The sequence below is a fragment of the Pyrus communis genome, chromosome 5 (genome assembly GCF_041283825.1).
Source record: "Pyrus communis isolate YQ-2024b chromosome 5, ASM4128382v1, whole genome shotgun sequence".
NCBI lineage: Eukaryota > Viridiplantae > Streptophyta > Magnoliopsida > Rosales > Rosaceae > Pyrus > Pyrus communis.
In genome coordinates, this window is record NC_142569.1 from 9044132 (window position 1) to 9067724 (window position 23593).

The 23593-nt window shown below is 37.8% G+C and overlaps 3 protein-coding genes, 1 long non-coding RNA gene and 2 pseudogenes across 10 annotated transcripts; all 6 read left to right on the forward strand.

Annotated features, from left to right (window-relative positions):
* The first annotated feature begins 16 nt into the window (after positions 1–16).
* Positions 17–5006, forward strand: LOC148696699 (G-type lectin S-receptor-like serine/threonine-protein kinase SD1-1). 3 transcript variants are annotated; one of them, XM_088694166.1, is made up of 6 exons: positions 21–506; positions 2877–3871; positions 3958–4083; positions 4173–4303; positions 4425–4635; positions 4750–5003. In XM_088694166.1, the coding sequence occupies exons 3-6, from the start codon at positions 3984–3986 to the stop codon at positions 4926–4928; spliced, it is 621 nt and encodes a 206-aa protein (XP_088550292.1). In that variant the 5' UTR covers positions 21–506; positions 2877–3871; positions 3958–3983; the 3' UTR covers positions 4929–5003. The 3 variants fall into 3 exon arrangements, with proteins under 3 accessions (XP_088550294.1, XP_088550293.1, XP_088550292.1); XM_088694168.1 differs by having other exon boundaries at positions 17–506; positions 4062–4303; positions 4750–5006; XM_088694167.1 differs by having other exon boundaries at positions 20–506; positions 2877–4083; positions 4750–5004.
* Positions 2739–3732, forward strand: LOC148696700 (G-type lectin S-receptor-like serine/threonine-protein kinase At4g27290). Its single transcript, XM_088693339.1, has 2 exons — positions 2739–3131; positions 3208–3732. The coding sequence occupies exons 1-2, from the start codon at positions 2739–2741 to the stop codon at positions 3730–3732; spliced, it is 918 nt and encodes a 305-aa protein (XP_088549465.1).
* A 2276-nt stretch (positions 5007–7282) lies between the features above and the next one.
* On the forward strand, positions 7283–10773 carry LOC148696701 (G-type lectin S-receptor-like serine/threonine-protein kinase At4g27290). Of its 2 annotated transcripts, XM_088694132.1 has the most exons (8): positions 7432–7825; positions 7916–8713; positions 8955–9110; positions 9205–9335; positions 9446–9656; positions 9760–9997; positions 10119–10269; positions 10359–10773. In XM_088694132.1, the coding sequence occupies exons 1-8, from the start codon at positions 7453–7455 to the stop codon at positions 10659–10661; spliced, it is 2361 nt and encodes a 786-aa protein (XP_088550258.1). In that variant the 5' UTR covers positions 7432–7452; the 3' UTR covers positions 10662–10773. The 2 variants fall into 2 exon arrangements, with proteins under 2 accessions (XP_088550257.1, XP_088550258.1); XM_088694131.1 differs by having other exon boundaries at positions 7283–8713.
* A 1606-nt stretch (positions 10774–12379) lies between these two features.
* On the forward strand, positions 12380–14468 carry LOC137726490 (G-type lectin S-receptor-like serine/threonine-protein kinase SD1-1; annotated as a pseudogene). Its single transcript, XR_015962127.1, has 6 exons — positions 12380–12494; positions 12598–12797; positions 13048–13258; positions 13373–13610; positions 13689–13838; positions 14072–14468. The product of XR_015962127.1 is annotated as a G-type lectin S-receptor-like serine/threonine-protein kinase SD1-1 (transcript).
* Positions 14469–16053: 1585 nt separating this feature from the next.
* On the forward strand, positions 16054–19687 carry LOC137725842 (G-type lectin S-receptor-like serine/threonine-protein kinase At4g27290; annotated as a pseudogene). The gene is made up of 7 exons (XR_015962501.1): positions 16054–17528; positions 17767–17922; positions 18018–18148; positions 18288–18498; positions 18602–18838; positions 18951–19101; positions 19190–19687. The product of XR_015962501.1 is annotated as a G-type lectin S-receptor-like serine/threonine-protein kinase At4g27290 (transcript).
* A 1931-nt stretch (positions 19688–21618) lies between these two features.
* Positions 21619–23593, forward strand: LOC148696702 (uncharacterized). Of its 2 annotated transcripts, XR_015962506.1 has the most exons (4): positions 21619–21815; positions 21896–22002; positions 22641–22702; positions 23388–23593. It is a non-coding gene; the product is annotated as an uncharacterized LOC148696702 (long non-coding RNA). The 2 variants fall into 2 exon arrangements; XR_015962505.1 differs by having other exon boundaries at positions 22641–23593.

Here is a 23593-nt window from a genome sequence, read left to right on the forward strand (position 1 = left end):
TTTTTATAAAACAACAAAAGTTCTATGAAAATAAGTTTTATGACGGTTTTGTTGAATTCTCCAAAACATATTAAAAACCCCAAATGACAATTGTATATAAAAAAGAGAGTACTGCTATATGCACACTAATTTTTATTTCTAACACATATTTTAATATTCGCCTCTCGAATTGAGTAAATTAAAGAAAAACAAGATCAAATATTAACGAAGTGTTTGAAAATTTTCTCCGGTATAAGACGCGGAAAGACATGTCCAAGTAGGTGATATGGCTTTCGACAACCTCTGTGTTCCGTCACTTCCAAATCCAATATTTTCATCTCATCACCAAGTTTTGGTTGCCGCAAGTCAAATCCACCATTAAGGTGTAACTGTAAAAAAAAATAAAATAAAAAAAAGGCTGTGTTGTGCGTTCCTCTCCTCTCTGCCTTTTGTAAAGCCCTAATCTTCCCCTGAATTTAACTTTCTTCTGGGTTGGCTGGCTTCTGCAACATTTTCTACCAATAAAGGTCAGTTCTCTCTCTCTCTCTCTCTGTGTTTGTTTTGAGAATTGGGCATTTCCCGTGTTCTCGAACCATTTCTATATTTACTAGATGGAAGTAAAGGAAACAAATTGTTCCCAGTTTTTTTTTCTCCCACTTTTTGAATTGAGTTAGTTGATGGGTAACAATAAATGAAGCTAAAAATCTGGATTGCAAATTGTTGTCAATTGGTCTTATGGGCTCCTCACTTATGATTTGTTTGTTTGAAGATTGGGGAGAAAAGTAATGCAATTTTTGAAACAAACCCAACATTTTAACAGTTGGATAAATCTAAATGGAGACAGTAATCGTTCGTCACTGCATCGAGTGTGTTTAAGGATTTTCAATCTTCTGTATGAGCAAAGACTACCCCGTTTGGATTTCAATCTTCTGTATACTTGGAAGAAATATGGTTGCAAGGTTGGTTTTGTGTTTGGAAGAGTGTTTCCGGTCGATGCTGTAGCATTTAGTCTTCATCTTGCAAACTGTTAAGCAATTTTATTTTTTTCGTATCAGACAATCGTTTGACTTAGCCACACTGCTAGTTTGTGTTGAGTTTAGATGACATTGTGACAGATTTTGGGCATCACTTCAATTTCCTGACTAATGAGATTATTAGATCGAAGTTTAATAAGAAAAATTATTGTGTTGATTGATCATACTAGTGATTGGAAAAACTTGGTTTATAACTTTATCTATACATAGGTCAAATGTCCCCTTGGCATGCAACGTACCATAGATCTTGCATTTCTAGCGTACATATACGATCAATAGTTGGGCAGCTTGACTTGTTTAAGGACCTTAAGAGAGCCCTTTTTCAATATAAAATGTTCATCTCTGTACACACATATATTTGTATGTATATATTTATGCTTCATATGCTTTCTTTACAATACGTAGATGGTTCAGTTTTTGTGGCTTCAACTTAGGGGTCAAGGAGTTCCTAAATTCTCATAAGAGGAAATAAATTATATGTCGTAATTTATATTTCGTGTTGGTGCATATAACTTCTTGGAATTGAACACAAATATGAGAGATTCCAAGCCTTTACTGTTTTTATTTATGTTTTCTTTGGATTTGAGGTATGGTTCATAACTTCATACAGTACTACAACAACAAAAAGGTTTTAAACTTTGAAAAAAAAAAAAAAAAAAAAAAAAAGAAAACAAGTATATGGATCAAATTTTCCTTCTTTTTTCAGCAAACGGGAGAATTCATAAAAGGAATGCAAAAATAAATTATGAGTAAAAACGAAATGCCTATTATATAAGTCATTGTCACATAGCTACACTCTTTGTGCCGATTCACAAAACTTTGGAATTATTATCAGATTTGTTTATATTATAAATACCTTTATAAAGATAATTTTTACACACACAAAAAAAAACCAATAAAACACGATATTGTTTAATCATTGAACTATATATGGTAGGAATTGATAAAAGTATTATGAAGAAGAGAATGCTTTGAATGATATTTTTATTCTTCTCAGGAAGAGGTATAATATACAATCCTAAGCCTAACCAAATAGGGAAGAATAATTACAGGAGATTACAAAAAGATTTCTCCTAGATTACATGGGATCCATCCTAAACTAGGAAATCCTAAATTATAGGAAACTATACAAGTCAACAATTATCAGGTCTACCAATTTATGCATTCATTCTACTCTTGAGTCTCACTTTGTTGTAGTAAATTTTTTTTTTGAGATAGAGGCACTTTGAATTTGGGGTTATGTTTCAGACCTGGTTCTTTAGATTTAAAAGCCTACACAGATGCAAATTGGGTTGGTGATCTTAATGATAGATGTTCAACTACTGGATTTATAGTATTTCTTGGCTCCAATCCTATTTTTTGGAGTTAACACCTTGTTACTCAGTTTTCTACAGAAGCAAAATACAGAGCTATTGCTACTACTACTATAAAAATTGTTTAGATTTAGCAGCTACTCAAGGACTTACACATTGTAAGTTCTGATACTCCTTTTACTTCGCTGTGATAACATTTCTGCCATGGCATTAGCAATCGATCATGTTTGCACTCTAAGGCCAAGCATATTGAAATTGAATGTTATTTTGTGCGTGAAGGAGTGAGAGCGTAAAGAATGCTTAGGCTAGGCCATGTGTCAAGTGTAAAAAGAGGCCATGTGTCATTGTATCATTGGGAGTGTCTTGAGTTATGCTCTTGTATTTATATAAATAGTCAAAAAGCTACGTAATCATGACCCAATTATTGAATGAAAGAAGCAGTTATACAGCTTATTATTCTCTCTTCGATTCCTCTGGTTTCTTTGACTTCTCTCTTGTTTCAGTAGATTACTTCTCTGTTGACATATCATACGTTTATACCACATTTCAGATCCCACCAAGGCAAAGAAAAATCCCAATTAAGATGTGCTTGCATCTTTTGCTGCTCTTCCTCCTCGTCACTACTGCTGCAACATTTTCCGCAGCACAAGTCAACGATGCAACTACATTTCAGTCAATTGCAGATGGTGAGACCATAATCTCAGATGGTGGCACCTTTGAGCTTGGTTTTTTCAGTCCCGCTGCTTCAAATAAATGCTACGTGGGGATATGGTACAAGAAGATACCGGATATGACCGTTGTTTGGGTAGCAGGATCTTTCTCAAGGAAGTTACTCTTACCAACTTGTTACTGATGGATATCATGAATTAGTTCTGATGCAGCGTTCGGATATGAAACGTCGTACTGGACCATGGAATGGAATCCGATTCAGTGGAATGCCTGATTTGAATCCAAACCGTACGAACATATATGACACTTACGTGTTTGATCGGGATGAAATCTATTATAGTTATAAGCTTCACAACAGCTCAATTCTTTCAGGGCTGGTGTTGACACAAGATGGAAGTGTGAGGAGCTACAACTGGATTAATAGATCCCAAGTTTGGGAAGTTTTACTAGGAACACCGGCTGATACGTGTGACAACTATGGAATATGTGGGCCAAATGGTGCATGTAATATTGACAACCCCCCGCTATGTGGTTGCTTGGCAGGATTTAGACCAAATTTTCAACAAGAAGGGGCCCCTCGGCGTGCAACATATGCCTGTATGAGAATGACTCCACTGAATTGCAGTGGAGACAACTTTCTGAAGTACTCTGGGATGAAACTGCCGAGCACAGAAAAATCCTGGCATAAAACAAGTATGAACCTCAATGAATGTGAGATGATGTGCAGTGAAAACTGATCCTGCACAGCTTTTGCAAATTTGGATATCAGGGCAAGAGGAAGTGGGTGCTTGATGTGCTATGGTGATCTGTTTGATTCAAGAACTTTCAATGGAAATGGGCAAGATATATACATAAAATTGGCTGCATCCAAACCAGGTATGGAATCATCGTTGGTGTTTATTCTTCTTTGTAATTCCTTATTAATTTTCTGCTTTCAAATACTTCATTACCACTTCAAGCAGACAATGCAAAATCCGAAGTGTAGAAAATGAGAATCGTAGTAACCAGTACCATGTTGTCTGCTGGACTACTAATCCTGTGCCTATCCCTCATTTTACATTTTCAGAAGAAGCAGCGCCAACAAGATGGTAAGCTATTTGAGTTTCTACTCTTCGACCCCTGCGTTTTCTAAGTTCAGTTCCATGGTACACGATTTACTTCACTATGTGCTTCGCAGGAAAACTGAGATCAGACCAAAAGGAAGATCTGGAGTTACCATTATTTGACTTGGGTACTGTAACTTGTGCTACCAATGATTTTTCAAACCACAATAAAGTTGGGGAAGGTGGCTTCGGATCTGTCTATAAGGTGAAGTCACAGTCCACGCTACAATTAGCTTGACATTTGAGCATGTCACTTTAGGAGGAGTAACAGATACAATTAGCTAGTAGTACGAATTTTGATCATGATACGTGCTGACGAATTTCAGGGTACACTGATGGATGGACAAGAAATAGCTGTGAAAAAGCTATCGAAACATTCGAGGCAAGGACTCAACCAGTTAAAGAATGAGGTTACACATATTGCCGAACTTCAGCACCGGAATCTAGTGAGGCTTCTAGGATGCTGCATTCAAGAAGACGAGATGATGCTGATCTACGAGTTCATGCCTAACAAAAGCTTAGACTTCTTTATTTTCGGTTTGTTTCCCATTTGTAAACTTCCTATGATCGTTTGTCGATTGGCTGTGTAACGGAAGGGAAAGTATTAGACTGTTTTATTGTGATATGTTACTATTATATACTATTTTGCAGATCAAAGAAAAAGCACCTTGCTAGATTGGCCTAAGCGTTTTGACATTATTAATGGGATTGCTCGGGGGCTCCTCTATCTTCATCAAGATTCTAGACTGAGAGTGATTGCTCGGGGGCTCCTTCTCAAGGCAATTATACATCTCAACTTGGTCCCAAAGGATATGAAGAAATATTTGTGAGCGAAGTTTCGGTCATAAAATTTCGAAATGGACCATGGAATGGAGTCTGGTTCAGTGGAACGCCTCAGTGAAAAACATTTTAAATGAATTCTGAAAAACTTTACAAAACAATAAAAGTTCTTTGAAAATAAGTTTTATGACGGTTTTGTTGAATTCCCCAAAACAGATTAAAAACCCCAAATAACAATTGTATATAAAAAAGAGAGTAGTGTTATCTGCACACAAATTTTTATTTTTCACATTTTCTTTCAATATTCGCCCTTCGGATTGAGTAAATGGGAGAAAATCAAGGCTAAATATTAACAAAAGTGTTTGAAAGATAAAGATGTGTGAATAACACTAGCTACTTCTTACCAAGGTTCTAAAAGACGCTAGGCGCTAGTCGGGCGGCAGGTTGGGACCTAGCGCCTAGGTGGTTAGGCGGGGTCTAGGCGGACGCTTAGGCGAACTAGGGGATTTAAGTAAATCCATTATATTTTGTGTAAATAAGTGTTTGTTTATACTTAAAATATATATAATTTCATCATAAACTACAAAATAGAATGATATATACATATATTATGAAGTATTGGAACATAATGAAAACATGGGGAACACGCATATAATGTGTGCTTATTTAAGTATTCAACAAGTCTATTACAATTTATTGAAAAAAAAAATAAAATACAAAATGAAAGTTATCTATTTTTTGTTTGTGTGAGTTGTAACTTAGGCGGGTTTGGGTGGGCTAGGCTAGTGCCTAGGTGGTCTAGGTGGGCGCTTCAGCAGGTCTAGGCGTTTTTTCTTAATTTTCAAACATCTAGACATTAATCAGGACGGTAACCAACCATCTTGCGTCTATGCGGGATCTAAACGACGCTAAATGAGAATTTTTAGAACAATGCTTCTTACATAAATTTCTCCGGCATGAGACGCGAAAAGACATGTCCAAGCAAGTGATATGGCTTTCGACAGCTTCTGTGTTTCGTCACTTCCAAATCCAAAATTTTCATCTCATCACCAAGTTTTGGTTGCCGCAAGTCAAATCCACCATTAAGGTGTAACTGTACAAAATAAAAAAAAATAAAAAAATCAGTCAGCAACCGAGAACAAGTCAAAGCAGAACCATAAACAAGCAAGAAACAGAGGGACTTGAGAAAGCAAAACTTCGACGAAGAAAGTCTGAAGGGAACGGTAGACAATGGCTTAAAAAAATGCAAGTAGCAATTCTGGAATCATTCTAAAAAATATTTACTTAGCTATTAAAAAGGTACACAAAGTCAGTTACGAGGCATACTTTCTCCCATTTGATATGCTCTTATTTGATACTTCATTTTTGGCATTTGTGTATGTTGGAAATTTATGTTATATAATATTTAATTCAAAGATTGAATGGAAAAATATGTCACGCAAAAGTGCATTTAGTTAGGTTCTTAATAAAGATTTAGATCATTTCCGGATCCCCTCATTGAGGATCCTAAGAATCAATGTATGATAACCGTTTATCAAAGATTGTGCGGCCACAATTTTTTCTTTTTTCTTTTTTATATATTTTTCATACAATAAAAATATAAAAAAAGTTCAATTATGGCCTTACAATTTTTTGTAAATCTATGCATTGATCCTCGAAATCGAAGAGGATCTAAATCCTCTTAATACAACCAAATAGTGCAGCGGCACCATTATGCAAAAGGCATGACTTTTGTAATGATGTATGAATTAGATGAAAAGATGGCATCACTTTATGAACAGCCACTTCATCCATTCCTAGAAGTCACATGGGTTCTTTATAATCCATAATCACAGCCGTGTAAAATTAGTATGAGATAGAGAGTTCATTATAACGTACTGGACAAAGTTTATTCCCCTGTATTCTATGTTCTTTCTTTTTTGTTTAATTCTGAGTTGTGTTTTGAGAGTACGAAATATATTGAGTTCGTTAGAGTTCAAAGATTGAAGTGCTTTGATTTTGGATTATAGATTATTAAATCCTTGGAGACGGACGCTTACCGAACTATAAGCACAAGAGTAGGAGCAGAATTCTGTTTTTAGGACATTGCATTTATGCAAGCCTCAATCTCTAAGTTTGTCAATTTTTCTAATTTTCTCTCTAGTTGTTTATATAATCTTGTATACTATTGATGTTATGATTTTCTTTATGATCATTATCATTGGATTTATTATGTTATTTTCATATTTTCTAATATTGCTCAAACACTGTATTCAAGTCAAACGTGGGGTTCCTCTCTTCGTCTAATTTTTCCACCAGTAATGGCAAAGAGTAATGGCAATCAGAGCAGGTAAAGCCTTAATTGTATGTTTCCTTTGAGCTGAGGGAATTGGATGACCACAAATTAATTTAGATATTTCGCTACTGTATGAAACAACTTAATTGTCATAGGAAAATGTGAAGCTAAGACAATATCATTCTTGGACCGAGTCCGCTGTCTTCCCTTGTGCCAATTATTCAACAATTTTGCAGTCCAAAATGACAGAACAATGCGAAATCAAACATGTAAAAAGTCCATCGAAGGCTTCAACTAAGATGTGCTTGCTGCTCTTCTACTCTTCTTTGCTGCTCATCTTCGCAGCAGTATTCTCCATAGCTGATGACGCCACAAGTACATTTCAGTCCATTAGAGACGGTGAGACTGTAGTTTCAACTGGCGGAACGTTTGAGCTAGGATTTTACAGTCCTGATGCTTCTAATAGACGGTACGTGGGGATATGGTACAAGAAGATATCTGTTACAACCATTGTATGGGTTGCCAACAGAGACAAACCCCTCACTGATTTGTCCGGCGTCCTGAAGGTCACCAAGCCCGGAATTCTTGTCCTCAACCACAACATGAGCACAGTTTGGGCCTCCAACACATCGAGAACTGCACAGAATCCAGTGGCACGTCTTTTGGATTCGGGTAATCTTGTCGTGATAGATAGGAGTGATGATCACTCTGAGAACTTTCTGTGGCAAAGTTTTGATTACCCTGGCGATACATTCTTACCAGGTATGAAGATTGGTAGGAACACAGTTACAGGCTTCAATTGGCATCTTAGATCGTGGAAAAGTCCTCAGGATCCTTCTCAAGGCAATTGTACATCTCAACTTGGTCCCAAAGGATATGCAGAATTATTTGTGAGGGAAGGTTTGGTCATTAAATATCGGTCTGGACCATGGAATGGAGTCCGGTTCAGTGGAAACCCTCAGTTAAATCCAAACCCTATATTCACATACGGTCTTGTTTCTGAGCCTGATGAAATGTACTACAGTTACAAGCTTCACAACAGCTCAATCTTTTCGAGGGTGGTGTTAACTTCAGATGGACTTGTGCAGCGCTACACGTGGATTGATAGAACCAAAGGTTGGGTTCTTTACCAATCAGCCAAAATTGATGACTGTGAAAACTATGCATTGTGTGGTGTACATGGTGCATGTAACGTTGAAAAGTCCCGGGTTTGTAGCTGTTTGAAAGGATTTACACCAAAGTTTCCGAAAGAATGGGATTTGGTGGATTGGTCTCATGGCTGTGTGAGAAAGACTTCTCTAAATTGCACTGGAGACGTGTTCCAAAAGTACTCGGGGGTGAAATTGCCTAGCACAGAACAATCCTGGCATAACAAAAGTATGAACCTCAAGGAATGTGAAATGGTGTGCATGAAGAACTGCTCCTGCACGGCTTATACAAATTTGGATATCCGGGATGGAGGAACTGGGTGCTTGCTGTGGTACGGCGATCTGATTGATATAAGATACTTTTCTGAAAACGGGCAAGATATTTATATAAGAATGGCCGCAGCAGAACTAGGTATGTAAAAAACACCTGATGGTGACTTTGCAATCAGTCATAATCATATGCTCGAAACAAAGTCAAGACATAACGAAGTGAAACATTGTACGAATTTTGACACAATAAACAATATCTTCTTTTAGAATTGTCTCACAAACTAGCAACTATTAGTTGGATGATAGAAATTATACAGTTTTAATTTTTTTGTTTATTATTTTCCGACTCATAGATTTTCTGTCTTCAAAAATATCATTCGTAGATCATGAAGACGATGCAAAGATCAACGCTAAACACTCTGAATCCAATGCGAAGAAAATGAGAATCATAATAAGCACTACTGTGTTGTCTACCGGATTGTTGATCCTGGGCCTTGCCCTGCTGTTTTTTGTTTGGAAGAAGCAACACCAAAAAGTTGGTAAGTTGGCCGTACTATTCTGCCCCTCTGCTTTCCAAACTACAGAGTTCAGTAGTATAGGAAATTTTTTTCACCCGTCGCTGCGTCTTTGCAGGAAAATTGGGACGCAGCCAAAAGGAGGATCTGGAATTACCGTTATTTGACTTGATGACTATAGTTTCTGCAACCAGTAACTTTTCAATTGAAAACAAACTTGGTGAAGGCGGTTTCGGATCTGTCTTCAAGGTAAAACCAGATAGTCCTTTATAGTTGAAGTGGTATAGATACATGTACTTCTGGACAGAATATGGAATGATGGACACAAGTAGTGTGCAAACTACAAAGTATGATTTCAGGGTACGATGGAAGATGGACAAGAAATCGCAGTGAAAAGGCTTTCAAAAAATTCTAGACAAGGACTCGACGAGTTCAAGAATGAAGTTACACATATTGCCAAACTTCAGCACAGGAATCTAGTGAAGCTTCTTGGATGTTGCATTCAAGAAGACGAGATGATACTGATCTACGAGTTCATGCCTAACAAAAGCTTAGACTTCTTTATTTTCGGTTTGACCACTCAAAAACCTTGCATTTAGTTCGATTAGTCTGCCTATGCTAGCAACATAGCGTGATGTATTTTTTGACAATTGTGAATTATGATACTTTGCAGATCAAAGAAGAAGAATGTTATTAGACTGGTCGAAGCGCTTTGAAATTATTAATGGAATAGCTCGAGGGCTCCTCTATCTTCATCAAGATTCTAGATTGAGAGTTATTCATAGAGATCTCAAAGCAAGTAACATTTTATTAGGCAGTGAATTTAACCCGAAAATCTCAGACTTTGGCTTGGCTAGAAGCTTTGGAGGAAATGAAACGAAAGCAGAAACGAAGAAAGTGGTCGGAACATAGTAAGTATCCTAAAACACAATTGTACGACTCTTTTTTTAAGAATTTTCCAAAGCACTAAGAGAAACTAGAAAGTCTAGCTTCTTTGCGTATAAAAACGTTTTTTGATACATTGGTCTGCAGCGGTTACATGTCCCCAGAATATGCAATTGATGGTTTCTACTCTATAAAGTCCGACGTCTATAGCTTTGGTGTTCTGGTGCTAGAGATAGTGAGTGGGAGCAGAAATAGAGGATTCTCTCATCCAGACCACAAACTTAACCTTCTTGGACATGTGAGTGTGATAGCATCAAATGTCAAGTTAAAAATTCTTATCGCTCGACTCTGCTACTTCTGCTAAGTAGACTAGTTTTCGTGTTTTAGGCATGGATGCTACACACAGAAGGCAGGCCTCTCGAACTGCTTGATGCATCGATAGAGGACTCCGTCACTTTGCATGAAGTTGTAAGAACGATTCATGTGGGTCTTTTGTGCGTGCAGCGGAATCCAGAAGACAGGTCGAGCATGTCAGCTGCAGTTCTAATGTTGGGTAGTGAAGGTGCGTTGCCCCCACCTCTAAAACCTGGTTTTTACAGTGAAAGGGATCTGACTGAACTCGAAGTCGGTCATTCTTCTAAAGCATGCTCAGCTAATGAAGTCACTATTTCACTAGTTGAGGCTCGATAAAATTTTGTAAATGATTTTCATAAACACTTTCATCTTTATTTTGTCTCTTGATTTTCCTATAACTTCTTCAATGGGAAGGCAATGCTATATAAGTCATTGTCACATAGCTACACTCTTTAGGCCAATTCACAAAAGTTTGTGAATATGATGGGAACTGTCATATTATAAATCGATTCGTAAAGATGATTTTTCAGCAAAAAAAAAAATAATAAAAAAAAATGATATTGTTTAGTCATTGAGCTATATAAAAACATATGGTAGTAATTGATAAAAGTATTACAAACTGTTTTTGAGGCATTTTTATTATTGAGTGGCCAAACATTGATCATGTTTAAGGCGAAAAAAATAAACGGAGAAAATTTCTAACAGATTTTAGTATGTGGCTAGAACAAATTTTCATCAATTGGAACATTTCCGAAATGTTTTAAATGAATTCTGAAAATTTTTACAAAACAACAAAAGTTCTATGAAAATAAGTTTTATGATGATTTTGTTGAATTCCCCAAAACAGATTAAAAACACCAAATAACAATTGTATATAAAAAAAAGAGGGTAATACTATCTATATACTCATTTTTACTTCTCATACATTCTTTCAATATTCGCTCTTTGGATGGAGTAAATTGGAGAAAATCAAGGCCAAATATTAACAAAGGTGTTTGAAAGATAACACTAGCTACTTCTTACATAAATTTCTCCAGTATGAGACGCGGAAAGACATGTCCAAGTAGAAGAAATTTTTCAGTGTGATTGGCACACGGGTGATATACCACGTGTCACTATATAAATGGTGGGATATGTGTGTTTGGACCCAAATTTACACCATCGGCCCGTGCAATCAAGGCCGTTGAGTAAGCATAGTTTCCAACCGTCAGATAGAAAAGTAAAGATAATTTTGTTATTGTTAAAGGATAATATTATGATTTTTATCATAATAATTGTCTTTTAATGTGAATTATCTTGGCTTCTTCTTAAACCAGATAAACGTGATGTAAATAATATCCCTAACTTACAATTCAAATTAATTGGAGATATTCGGCATACGGCAGTGCATGTACTACTGGATTAATTTCATGCAATTAATCTAGGCATGGGATGAAGGTGAAATTGTGAGATGGTGATGTGATTGGGATGATTATATAGATAAAAAAAAGGAGTAGGCTTCAGCCTATGGGCATGATGGGAAGGACAAATTAGCAGAAGATAATGACGTGGTAATTTTTTGACCATTGATCATGTGATAATGGGTTAAAGCCATTATTATTTGGTTAGAAGTGGTGTATATAAATATTAAAGATTGGGGGTTTAAGGAGACTCAGGGATTACACCTTGGTAGTCGTGATACATCAGAAGATTAAGAGATTATTTTCTAGTAGCCGTGACACATCAGGAGATTCAGAAATTTACAGCTTGGACTATCAGTGAGAGCAGCGTTATAAATACAGAGGCACTGGCAACGGAAAAAGATGTCTCCAATTCAACACACAAACTGCTATGTGCAAACTCTCGCTCTACGCGAAACCTCTCAACAACCTTGAGATTTTTATTTTCTTTTTCTTCCAACACATCTTCAGTTTGGATAAACAGCACTGTGAAAGCAACCGGCGAACATCTTCAATTTGGATAAACAACATTGTTGCCGTAGAATTAGCCGACCGAGGAGCATTTTAGTTTGGATAAACAGCACCGCGTCGAGTGTGTTTTTTGGATAAATCTTAATGGAGACGGTAATTGTTCGTCGCTGCATCGAGTGTGTTTACGGATTTTCAATCTTCTGTATAAGCAAAGACTACCCCGCTTGGACAATATACTTGGAAGAAATATGGTTGCAAGGTTGGTTTAGTGTTTGGACGAGTGTTTCCGGTCGATGCTGTAGCATGTAGTCTTCATTTTGCAGAACTTTAAGTAATTTTATTTGAGAATTGGGCATTTCCAGTGTTGACACAAGACGGGAGTGTGAGGAGCTACAACTGGATTAATAGAGCCCAAGTTTGGGAAGAAAACGAGAATCGTAGTAACCAGTACTGTGTTGTCTGCTGGACTGCTACTGGGCCTAGCCCTCCTCTTACGTTTTCAGAAGAAGAAGCACCAACAAGATGCTCTTACACCCCTCTGTTTTCTAAGTTCAGTTCCATGGTACACGATTTACTTCACTATGTGCTTCGCAGGAAAACTGAGATCGGACCAAAAGGAAGATCTGTAGTTACCATTATTTGACTTGGGCACTGTGATTTGTGCTACCAATGATTTTTCAAACCACAATAAAGTTGGGGAAGGTGGCTTTGACAATTAGCTTGACATTTGAGCAAGTCACTTTAGGAGGAGTAACAGATACAGTTAACTAGTAGTATGAATTTTGATCATGATACGTGCTGATGAATTTCAGGGTACACTGATGGATGGGCAAGAAATAGTTGGGAAAAGGCTATCAAAAAATTCGAGGCAAGGACTCAACCAGTTAAAGAATGAGGTTACACATATTTCCAAACTTCAGTACTGGAATCTAGTGAGGCTTCCATGATGTTGCATTCAAGAAGACGAGATGATGCTGATCTACGAGTTCATGCCTAACAAAAGCTTAGACTTCTTTATTTTCGGTTTGTTTCCCATTTGTAAACTTCCTATGATCCTTTGTCGATTGGCTGTGTAACGGAAGGGAAAGTATTAGACTGCTTTATTGTGATATGTTACTATTGTGTACTATTTTGCAGATCAAAGAAAAAGCATCTTACTAGATTGGCCTAAGCGTTTTGACATTATTAATGGGATTGCTCGGGGGCTCCGCTATCTTCATCAAGATTCTAGACTGAGAGTAATTTATCGAGATCTCAAAGCCAGCAACATTCTATTAGACAGTGAATTTAACCCCAAAATTTTAGACTTTGGCCTGGCAAGAAGTTTTGGAGGAAATGAAACTACAGCAGCGACAAATAAAGTGGTTGGAACATAGTAAGTAATGTAAAAGTACAATCAGACATTCCATATACCTTGCTTGTAAAATGTAGGTTTTGACACATTGCTTTGTAGTGGTTACATGTCCCCAGAATATGCGATCGATGGGTTCTACTCGATAAAATATGACATGTATGGCTTTGGTGTTATGGTGCTTGAGATAGTGAAGGGAAAAGAAACAGATGATTTTCTCATCCAGACCACAGCCTTAACCTGCTAGGACATGTAAGTGTCAGTTGTCAAGTTGATCATTTTTCATCGAATAATACTAGAAGGACTATGTTCTGACTGCATCAGCTAATGAAGTACAAAATGTGACAGTGACTACAATTCATGTAAAAAATGGATTCAATTCCACTTAAGATCTAAAATGCGGTTTGTCTAGCATTATTATTTGTTTTTACTTGATTCTTTATACTTCTATTTATTCAGTATGATTGGTGGTTGTGATCTTTTAGGCATGGAATTTATGCACAGAAGGCAAGTCCATTGAAATGCTCGATACATCAGTATGAGACTACAGTAATGCACATGAAGTTTTGCGGTCGATCCATGTGGGTCTTTTATGCGTGCAGCGAAATCCGGCAGATAGGCCAAGCATGCCAGCTGCAGTTCTGATGTTGAGTGGTGAAAGTGCATTGCCTGAACCGGAAAAACCTGGTTTTTACAGTGAAAGGGATCTAGATGACATCAAAGTCGATCCTTGTGCAAACAGGGTTACAGCTTTTTCAGCTAATGAAGAGACTTTTACCCTACTCGAGGGTCGATAGTTCATATTTCATGTTGCTGTTTATTTCATCATAACCTGATCTGATGTCTATTGAAGTGAGTTAAGTTGATTAGATATTTCTCGAGTAATCCTGCTTATACATTTTCTTGCTTTACATATGCCTTGCTCTGATATCAGTGGTGATTCGATTGGAGTGGAATTCAATTTGATTAGATAATACATTTAATTACTATGATTTGGATTGAACAGATTGTTCACTGTATTTTCCAATGTTTACTGCAGTATGGGATGAACTAATGGTTTTTGTCTTTTCGGTACAACTTAACTAAACACCACCAACATGAAAGGTAATAAGGCAAACGACAAAGCAAACAAAGCTGCAAAACACAACCAAAATCAGCAACCAAGAATCAGAGATATTCCGAGAAGGCAAAACTTCGCCGTTACCTGGAAAAACATGAACTTTGACTAAGCAAAATCCGCAGGGAATGGTAGATACAACGGCATAAAAAAAAAAGAAGTCAGTCGTCCTGGAATCATTCTGAACAAGTCCCACCAAAATATAAACTAATGAAAATGACAGGGTACCAAATTAATCCATTACATGTGTAACATATTGACTTTGAAATGAAAAAAAATAACGTGAGTAGGGAGGGAGATAGACACAATGAGTATGCAACCAGTTACAGGGATTATTATCGCCCACCGAAGACGCTCGTGTTGATACTTTCTATCTTGGGATCAATCTTGAATTACAAGAATTGGAAAGGAAAGAAAACGATATCGAATACAAGACTACTGCGAAAGAGTATACCAATAAGACATTTAAGTTTCCTTTGAGCCGAGGGAACTGGATGACCACATATTAATTCGGATATTTTCTACTAGATGAACAATCTTAGTTGTCATAGTGTAATATCCGGCTACGACAACATCATTCTTAACTGAATCCGAAGTCTACTTCAGGTTGAAGACAACTCTCTCAGTTTCACACTTAATATTTTATGTACACACTTCCTATCCTAGGTTCGAACCCCGAAGCTGTCAAAGTGGCCCGGCACTGTGCTGCAATGCACGGTTGGAGCATTTCACATGCGCCGGAGGGATTAGTCCTTGGGCCTAGGAAGCCTTTGGGATATCCTTGATTTAGTCAATAAATTTTTTTTTATGTACATAGATAGTCAAAACTTCTACGATTTTTATGTGGAGTATCAATTAAATATAGTAATGAGTTGTATTAATCTTCTTGACACAATCTTTTTTATCTTTCAAATATAATGCTTTTTACAATTTTTAATCCGCAACAACGTGTGGACAATAATTTCTAGTATAAACTAAAGAAAATGACAGGGTACCAAATTAATCCATTACATGTGTAACAGATTGACTTTGAAATGAAAAAATTAACATAATTAGGAAGAGACACATTGAGATATACAACCAGTTACAGGGAATATTATCGTCCACTAAAGATGCTCTTATTGATACTTTAAAGCGTGGGATTAATCTTGAATTACAAGAATTGAAAAGGAAAGAAAACGATATCGAATACAAGACTAATGCGAAAGAGTACACCAATCAGGCAATTAAAGTTTCCATTGAGCCGAGGGAACTGGATGACCACATATTAATTCGGATATTTTATACTAGATGAACATATCTTAGTTGTCATAGTGAGACATCCGGCTACGACAACATCATTCTTAACTGAATGCGAAGTCTACTTCGGATTCAAGACAACTTTCTCAGTTTCACACTTTGGAGAACAATTTGTCTTCCCACGCACCCGACTATTCAACAATATTGAAGGAACTTGAAATGATTGGTTGCTTGCAGGAAAAGGTATCAATGTTATTTCAATTTGGTGTTCAAATGACAGACAAACATTCAAATCACACATGTAGAAAGTATATAGACAGACGATTGAAACCTTCAATATTCAGTGCTTTCCCATGAAGTCTATGAAAAATCCGTCAAAAGCTTCAGCTAAGATGTGCTTGCTTCTTTTCTACTCTTCTTTGCTGCTCATCGTCACAGTAGTATTCTCCACAGCTGATGACGCCACGAGTACATTTCAGTCCATTAGAGATGGTGAGACTGTAGTTTCAACTGGCGGTACGTTTGAGCTACGATTTTACAGTCCTGATGCTTCTAATAGATGGTACGTGGCGATATGGCACAAGCAGATATCTGTTACAACCATTGTATGGGTTGCCAACAGAGACAAGCCCCTCGCTGATTTGTCCGGCGTTTTGAAGGTCACCAATCCCGGAATTCTTGTCCTCAACCACAACATGAGCACAGTTTGGTCCTCCAACACATCGAGAACTGCACAGAATCCAGTGGCACGTCTTTTGGATTTGGGTAATCTTGTCGTGATAGATAGGAGTGATGATGACCCTGAGAACTTTCTGTGGCAAAGTTTTGATTACCCTGGCGATACATTCTTACCAGGTATGAAGATTGGTAGGAACACAGTTACAGGCTTCAATTGGCATCTTAGATCATGGAAAAGTCCTCAGGATCCTTCTCAAGGCAATTATACATATCAACTTGGTCCCAAAGGATATGAAGAAATATTTGTGAGCGAAGGTTCGGTACCCTATATACACATACGGTCTTGTTTTTGAGCCTGATGAAATGTACTACAGTTACATGCTTCACAATAGCTCAATCTTTTCGCGGGTGGTGTTAACTTCAGATGGACTTGTGCAGCGCTACAGATGGATTGATAGAACCAAAGGTTGGGTTCTTTACCTAACAGCTCAAATTGATGACTGTGAAAACTATGCATTGTGTGGTGTACATGGTGCATGTAGCGTTGAAAAGTCCCCGGTTTGTAGCTGTTTGAAAGGATTTACACCAAAGTTTCCGAAAGAATGGGATTTGGTGGATTGGTCTCATGGCTGTGTGAGAAAGACTTCTCTAAATTGCACTAGAGACGTGTTCCAAAAGTACCCGGAGGTGAAATTGCCTAGCACAGAACAATCCTGGCATAACAAAAGTATGACCCTCAAGGAATGTGAGATGGTGTGCATGAAGAACTGCTCCTGCACGGCTTACAAATTTGGATATCCGGGATGGAGGAACTGGGTGCTTGCTGTGGTACGGCGATCTGATTGATATAAGATACTTTTCTGAAAACGGGCAAGATATTTATATAAGAATGGCCGCAGCAGAACTAGGTATGTAAAAAACACCTGTTGGTGACTTTGCATTCAGTCATAATCATATGCTCGAAACATTGTACTAATTCTAACAGTTATAACTTTGAATTTTGACACAATAAGCAATATCTTCTTTTAGAATTGTCTCACAAACTAGCAACTATTAGTTGGATGATAGAAATTATACAGTTTTTATTTTTTTTGTTTATTGCTTTCCGACTAATGGATTTTCTGTCTTCAAAAATATCATTCGTAGATCATGAAGACGATGCAAAGATCAATGCTAAATACTCTGAATCCAAAGCGAAGAAAATCAGAATCATAATAAGCACTACTGTGTTGTCTACCGGACTGCTGATCCTGAGCCTTGCCCTGCTGTTTTTTGTTTGGAAGAAGCAGCACCAAAAAGTTGGTAAGTTGGCCGTACTATTCTGCCCCTTTGCTTTCCAAACTACGTAGTTTAGTAGTTTAGGGAGTTTTTTTTTACCCGTCATTGCATCTTTGCAGGAAAACTGGGACGCAGCCAAAAGGAGGATCTGGAATTACCGTTATTTGACTTGATGACTATAGTTTCTGCAACCAGTAACTTTTCAATTGAAAACAAACTTGGTGAAGGCGGTTTCGGATTTGTCTTTAAGGTAAAACTAGATAGTCCTTCATAGTTTTGAAGTGGTATAGATACATGTACTTCTGGTCAGAATATGGAATGATGGATACAAGTAGTGTGCAAACTACAAAGCATGAATTTTGGTCATAACATACGCTGATGGATTTCAGGGTACGATGGAAGATGGACAAGAAATCGCTGTGAAAAGGCTTTCAAAAAGTTCTAGACAAGGACTCGACGAGTTCAAGAATGAAGTTACACATATTGCCAAAATTCAGCATAGGAATCTAGTGAAGCTTCTTGGATGCTGCATTCAAGAAGACGAGATGATACTGATCTACGAGTTCATGCCTAACAAGAGCTTAGACTTTTTTATTTTTAGTTTGACCACTCAAAAACCTTGCATTTAGTTCGACTAGTTCGCTTATGCTAGCAGCCTAGCACGATGTATTTTTTGACAATTGTGAATTATGATATTTTGCAGATCAAAGAAGAAGGATGTTATTAGACTGGCCGAAGCGCTTTGAAATTATTAATGGGATAGCTCGAGGGCTCCTCTATCTTCAACAAGATTCTAGATTAAAGTTATTCATAGAGATCTCAAAGCAAGTAACATTTTATTAGGTAGTGAATTTAACCCGAAAATCTCAGACTTTGGATTGGCTAGAAGCTTTGGAGGAAATGAAACGAAAGTAGAGATGAAGAAAGCGGTTGGAACATAGTAAGTATCTTAAAAACAATTGTATGACTGTTTTTAAGAATTTTCAAAAACATTAATAGAAAGTCTAGATTCTTTGCGTATAAAAACATTTATTTGACACATTGGTTTGCAGTGGTTACATGTTCCCAGAATATGCAATTGATGGTTTCTAATCTATAAAGTCCGACGTCTATAGCTTTGGTGTTCTGGTGCTAGAGATAGTGAGTGGGAGCAGAAATATAGGATTCTCTCATCCAGACCACAAACTAAACCTTCTTGGACATGTGAGCGTGACAGCATTAAATGTCAAGTTAAAAATTCTTATCACTCGACTCTGCAACTTCTACTAAGTAACTAGTTTTCGTGTTTTAGGCATGGATGCTACACACAGAAGGCAGGCCTCTCGAACTGCTTGATACATCGGTAGGGGGCTCCATCACTCTGCTTGAAGTTGTAAGAACAATTCATGTGGGTCTTTTGTGCATGCAGCGGAATCCAGAGGACATGCCGAGCATGTCAACTGTAGTTCTAATGTTGAGTGGTGAAGGTGCATTGCCTTAACCTCTAAAACCTGGTTTTTACAGTGAAAGGGATTTGACTGAACTCGAAGCCGGTCATTCTTCTAAAGCATGCTCGGCTAATGAAGTCATTATTTCAGTACTTGAGGCTCGATAAAATACGGGAAATGATTTCCACACATCTATCCCTCATGGATTTGTCCCTTGATTTTACTACAACTTATTCAAGGCAAAAAAATAAATTATATGTCGTAATTTATATTTCGTGTTGGTGCATATAACTTCTTAGAATTGAACACAAATATGAGAGATTCCAAGCCTTTACTGTTTTTATTTATGTTTTCTTTGGATTTGAGGTATAGTTGATAACTTCATACAGTACTACAGCAACAAAAAGGTTTTAAACTTTGAAAAAAAGTAAACAAGTATATGGATCAAATTTTCCTTCTTTTTTCAGCAAACGGGAGAATTCATAAAAGGAATGCAAAAATAAATTATGAGTAAAAACGAAATGCCTATTATATAAGTCATTGTCACATAGCTACACTCTTTGTGCCGATTCACAAAACTTTGTAATTATGATCAGAACTGTTTATATTATAAATCACTTTATAAAGATAATTTTTGCACAAAACAAATAAAAACCAATAAAATACGATATTGTTTAATCATTGAACTATATAAAAACGAAATGGTAGGAATTGATAAAAGTATTACGAACTATGGGAGGAATTCCTCGAATGGTTGAGCATTGTTCATATTTACGCCCAAAAAAAGAAAAATCAGTGGAGAAACGTTCAAAGCCGAACATTGTTCATCAGTATGTGGCTAGAACAAATTTTCGTCGATTGGAAATTTGGAACATTTTCGAAACGTTCTAAGGGATGTGTATCGTCGATTGGGTTGGTGATCCTAATGATAGATGTTCAATTACTGGTTTTATAGTATTTTTTGGCTCCAAGCGTATTTTTTGGAGTTATAAGAAACAACACATCTTTTGTCGGTCTTCCACAGAAGCAGAATACATAGCTATCGCTACTACTACTCCAAAAATTGTTTGGATTCAGCATCTACTCAAGGACTTACACAATGTAAGTTCTGATACTCCTTTACTTCACTGTGATAACATTTCTGCCATGACATTAGCAATCGATCCTATATTGTACTCCAAGGCCAAGCATATTGAAACTGATTGTTATTTTGTGCGTAAAAGAGTTCAACAAGGCACTGTTTTGTTACATTTTGTAGCTTCTGCAGATCAGTATGCAGACATTTTCACAAAAGAATTGTGTTCTCTTCAGTTTAGTGTTCATTGTTCCAATCTTATGCTCAGTTGTTCCCAGCATAAGCTTGAGGGAGAATGATAGAGTGTAAAGAATGCTTAGGCTATGCATGTGTCAAGTGCAAAGAGTGGCCAGGTGTCGTTGTATCATTGGGAGTTTCTTGAGTTAGTTATGCTGTTGTATTCATATAAATAGTCTAAAGGCTACGTAATCATGACCCAATTATTGAATGAAAGAAGCAATTATGCAGCTTCTTCTTCTCTCTTCGATTCCTCTGGTTTCTTTGACTTCTCTCTCATTTCGGTAGATTACTTCTCTGTTGACATATCATGCGTTTATACCACATTTCAGATCCCACCAAGGCAAAGAAAAATCCCAATTAAGATGTGCTTGCATCTTTTGCTGCTCTTCCAAGTCACTACTGCTACAACATTTTCCGCAGCACAAGTCAACGATGCAACCACATTTCAGTCAATTGCAGATGGTGAGACCATAATCTCAGATGGTGGCACCTTTGAGCTTGGTTTTTTCAGTCCCGGTGCTTCAAATAAATGCTACGTGGGGATATGGTACAAGAAGATACCGGATATGACCGTTGTTTGGGTAGCAAACCGGGACTTTCCTCTCTCTGCTTCATCCGGTGTTCTGAAGGTCACCAACCCTGGGATTCTTGTCCTTGTCGACCAGAACAACACAGTTTGGTCCTCCAACACATCAATACTGTTACACCCGCCCCTGTTTATAAGGATAATTCTGTAATTCTCCTTAAAAATTTATAGAATTATCACTTTAGTCCTCATTTTGTCACACAATCAAGATCTGAAAATTTAGTTTATTACCCTATCACCTAGACTGCCACGTGGCAGCACCCTAACTCCCTTACTTTTTCTCTTTTGGCCCCCCCTTCCGTGACACCTTTTCCTTCTTCTCCTTTTTTTTTTCTTTTTCTTTTCTTTTGTTTTGGTTTGTCTGCATTCTTTCTTTCTCTTTTTCGAAAACTCCTCCATTTCTCTCTTCTTCTTCCCCGTGACAACCCATACCCACACACACACCCACAGCTACACCTACACCTACTCGAGGAAATCATCACCATCGTCGCCGTTCAACTGCATCCCTCTCTCTCTTTCTCTCTCCCTTGCTCACGGCGCCAAGAGGGTACGAACACCTCCGGCGAGTTTTGGTTGTTTTTCCGGTTGGGTAAGCATGGTTTCTTCCTTTTTAGTCTTGTTAGATGTTGGTTAAATGTGGTTGTTGAGTTTGGGTTCTTGATTTCCAAGGTTTTGGAGGGATTTTGGCACGGGTGAAGGCACCCAAATTTTCCGGCGAGTGCGTGTTTTCCGAGGGCTTTTCCGGCCACCACAAGCCGTTACACGGCGAACCCAAGGTATAAAATTACTCCTCTCCTCTAGTGCTTCATTTTGGTACCTAGATCGGGGTCTAGGTCGAGTGTTTGAAGTTGGCCGGAGCTATGGAAGCTCCGGTGGTCTTCTCCGGGCACCCAGGCCTTCGGGCCATTCTGTTTCCCCATGGGCCTTAGGCCTGACTTGGGTCTTTGGCCCAATACCCTTACCCTTTCCTTTTTTGTTTTTAGTTATTTCATTTTAAAAACCCAAAAGGCCTTAGGGCCTTGGTTGCAGCCCAAAACCCATTTCCCTTTTTCTTATTTAAGGCCTTCGGGCCTGTTAGCCAAAACCCAAACCATTTTCTGTTTTTACCCAACCCAACCCACCTAAAAAACCTAAACCCAATTACCCAAAACCCTAAAGCCCTGACCCGACCCGTTGACCGTGGATCCGTTGACCCGGTTGACTCTGACATGTTGACTTTGACCCAACGATCAATGTTGACTTTGGACTTTGACTAGTCAACGGTCAACGTTGACTTGGACCGTTGACTTTTTGTGTTTTCGTTCGGGGACCCTTCTAAGCTAATTTCGACGTTCTAAACCCGTTTCGGATGTCCATTTGCTCAAATTCAATCGTTTGAGTAGAGTTTGACTGAAAGTACTCAATTATGTGTTAGGTGCGATTCTTAGCGGTGATTCTGTTATTCTTGTTTGGTACGGCTTGCACCATCGGTGTACGGTGAGTGGACCCCTTCTAAAAATGCATGTTTTAATGGTAGAATTGCATACACAGAAAAGCATGACTTTACGATTATGTTTTATGAAACGTTTTGAGATAACATGCTTACTGAGGCTAGTTTGAAGTATTACTATTTTTCCTATAACCCATGTTCTTATATAATATCTGATGGATGACGATATGATATTTAGAATATGTTTAGAACACTTCTTTATAGTATAGATGATGGATGACTTTATACTATGAAGTTGATTTTCAATATATGTATGTTCACTGGTTTTGTACTTACCTAGTGGTCCTTTCCGCTACGGGACGAAGGGATAGATCCGGTCCGTCCCGGGCGACGGTTTGGTGTTGGCATAGGGCCTGGAGTGTGTTTTCCTCTGACTGTCTGCTCAGAGACGGGGAGCCGGCAAGGGGCCTGAAGTGCATTTTCCTCTGACTGTCTGCTCAGAGACGGGGAGCCGGCATGGGGCCTGAAGTGTTATATCGGACATTCACTAGTGTTTATTATTTATGCGATTTATGATTTGAGACATTGCACGACATGCTAGATTTCGGAAAACCTATATTTCTCTTTATACTTGTGTTTTCATAAACCTGGGGGTTAGTATGTTGATAACTATTTTACTATTACTGTATATATATACTTGGTCCACTCACCTTTGTTTTGCGCCCCCTTCAGGACCTAGGAACGAGGATTACGACCTAAGCTACGAGGCGTTCCCCTACCAGTGATTTGTGTCATATTCGCTCCGCTTCGCCACTTATTGTAATAACACTTCTTTATTCTTAGTTCTGCTTGTACTCTGTATTAGAATTATGCTCTGGACGTGTTGTGTGTTTACCTAATTTCAATATTTAAAAGTTGAACTTTTATTTGGGTTTTTA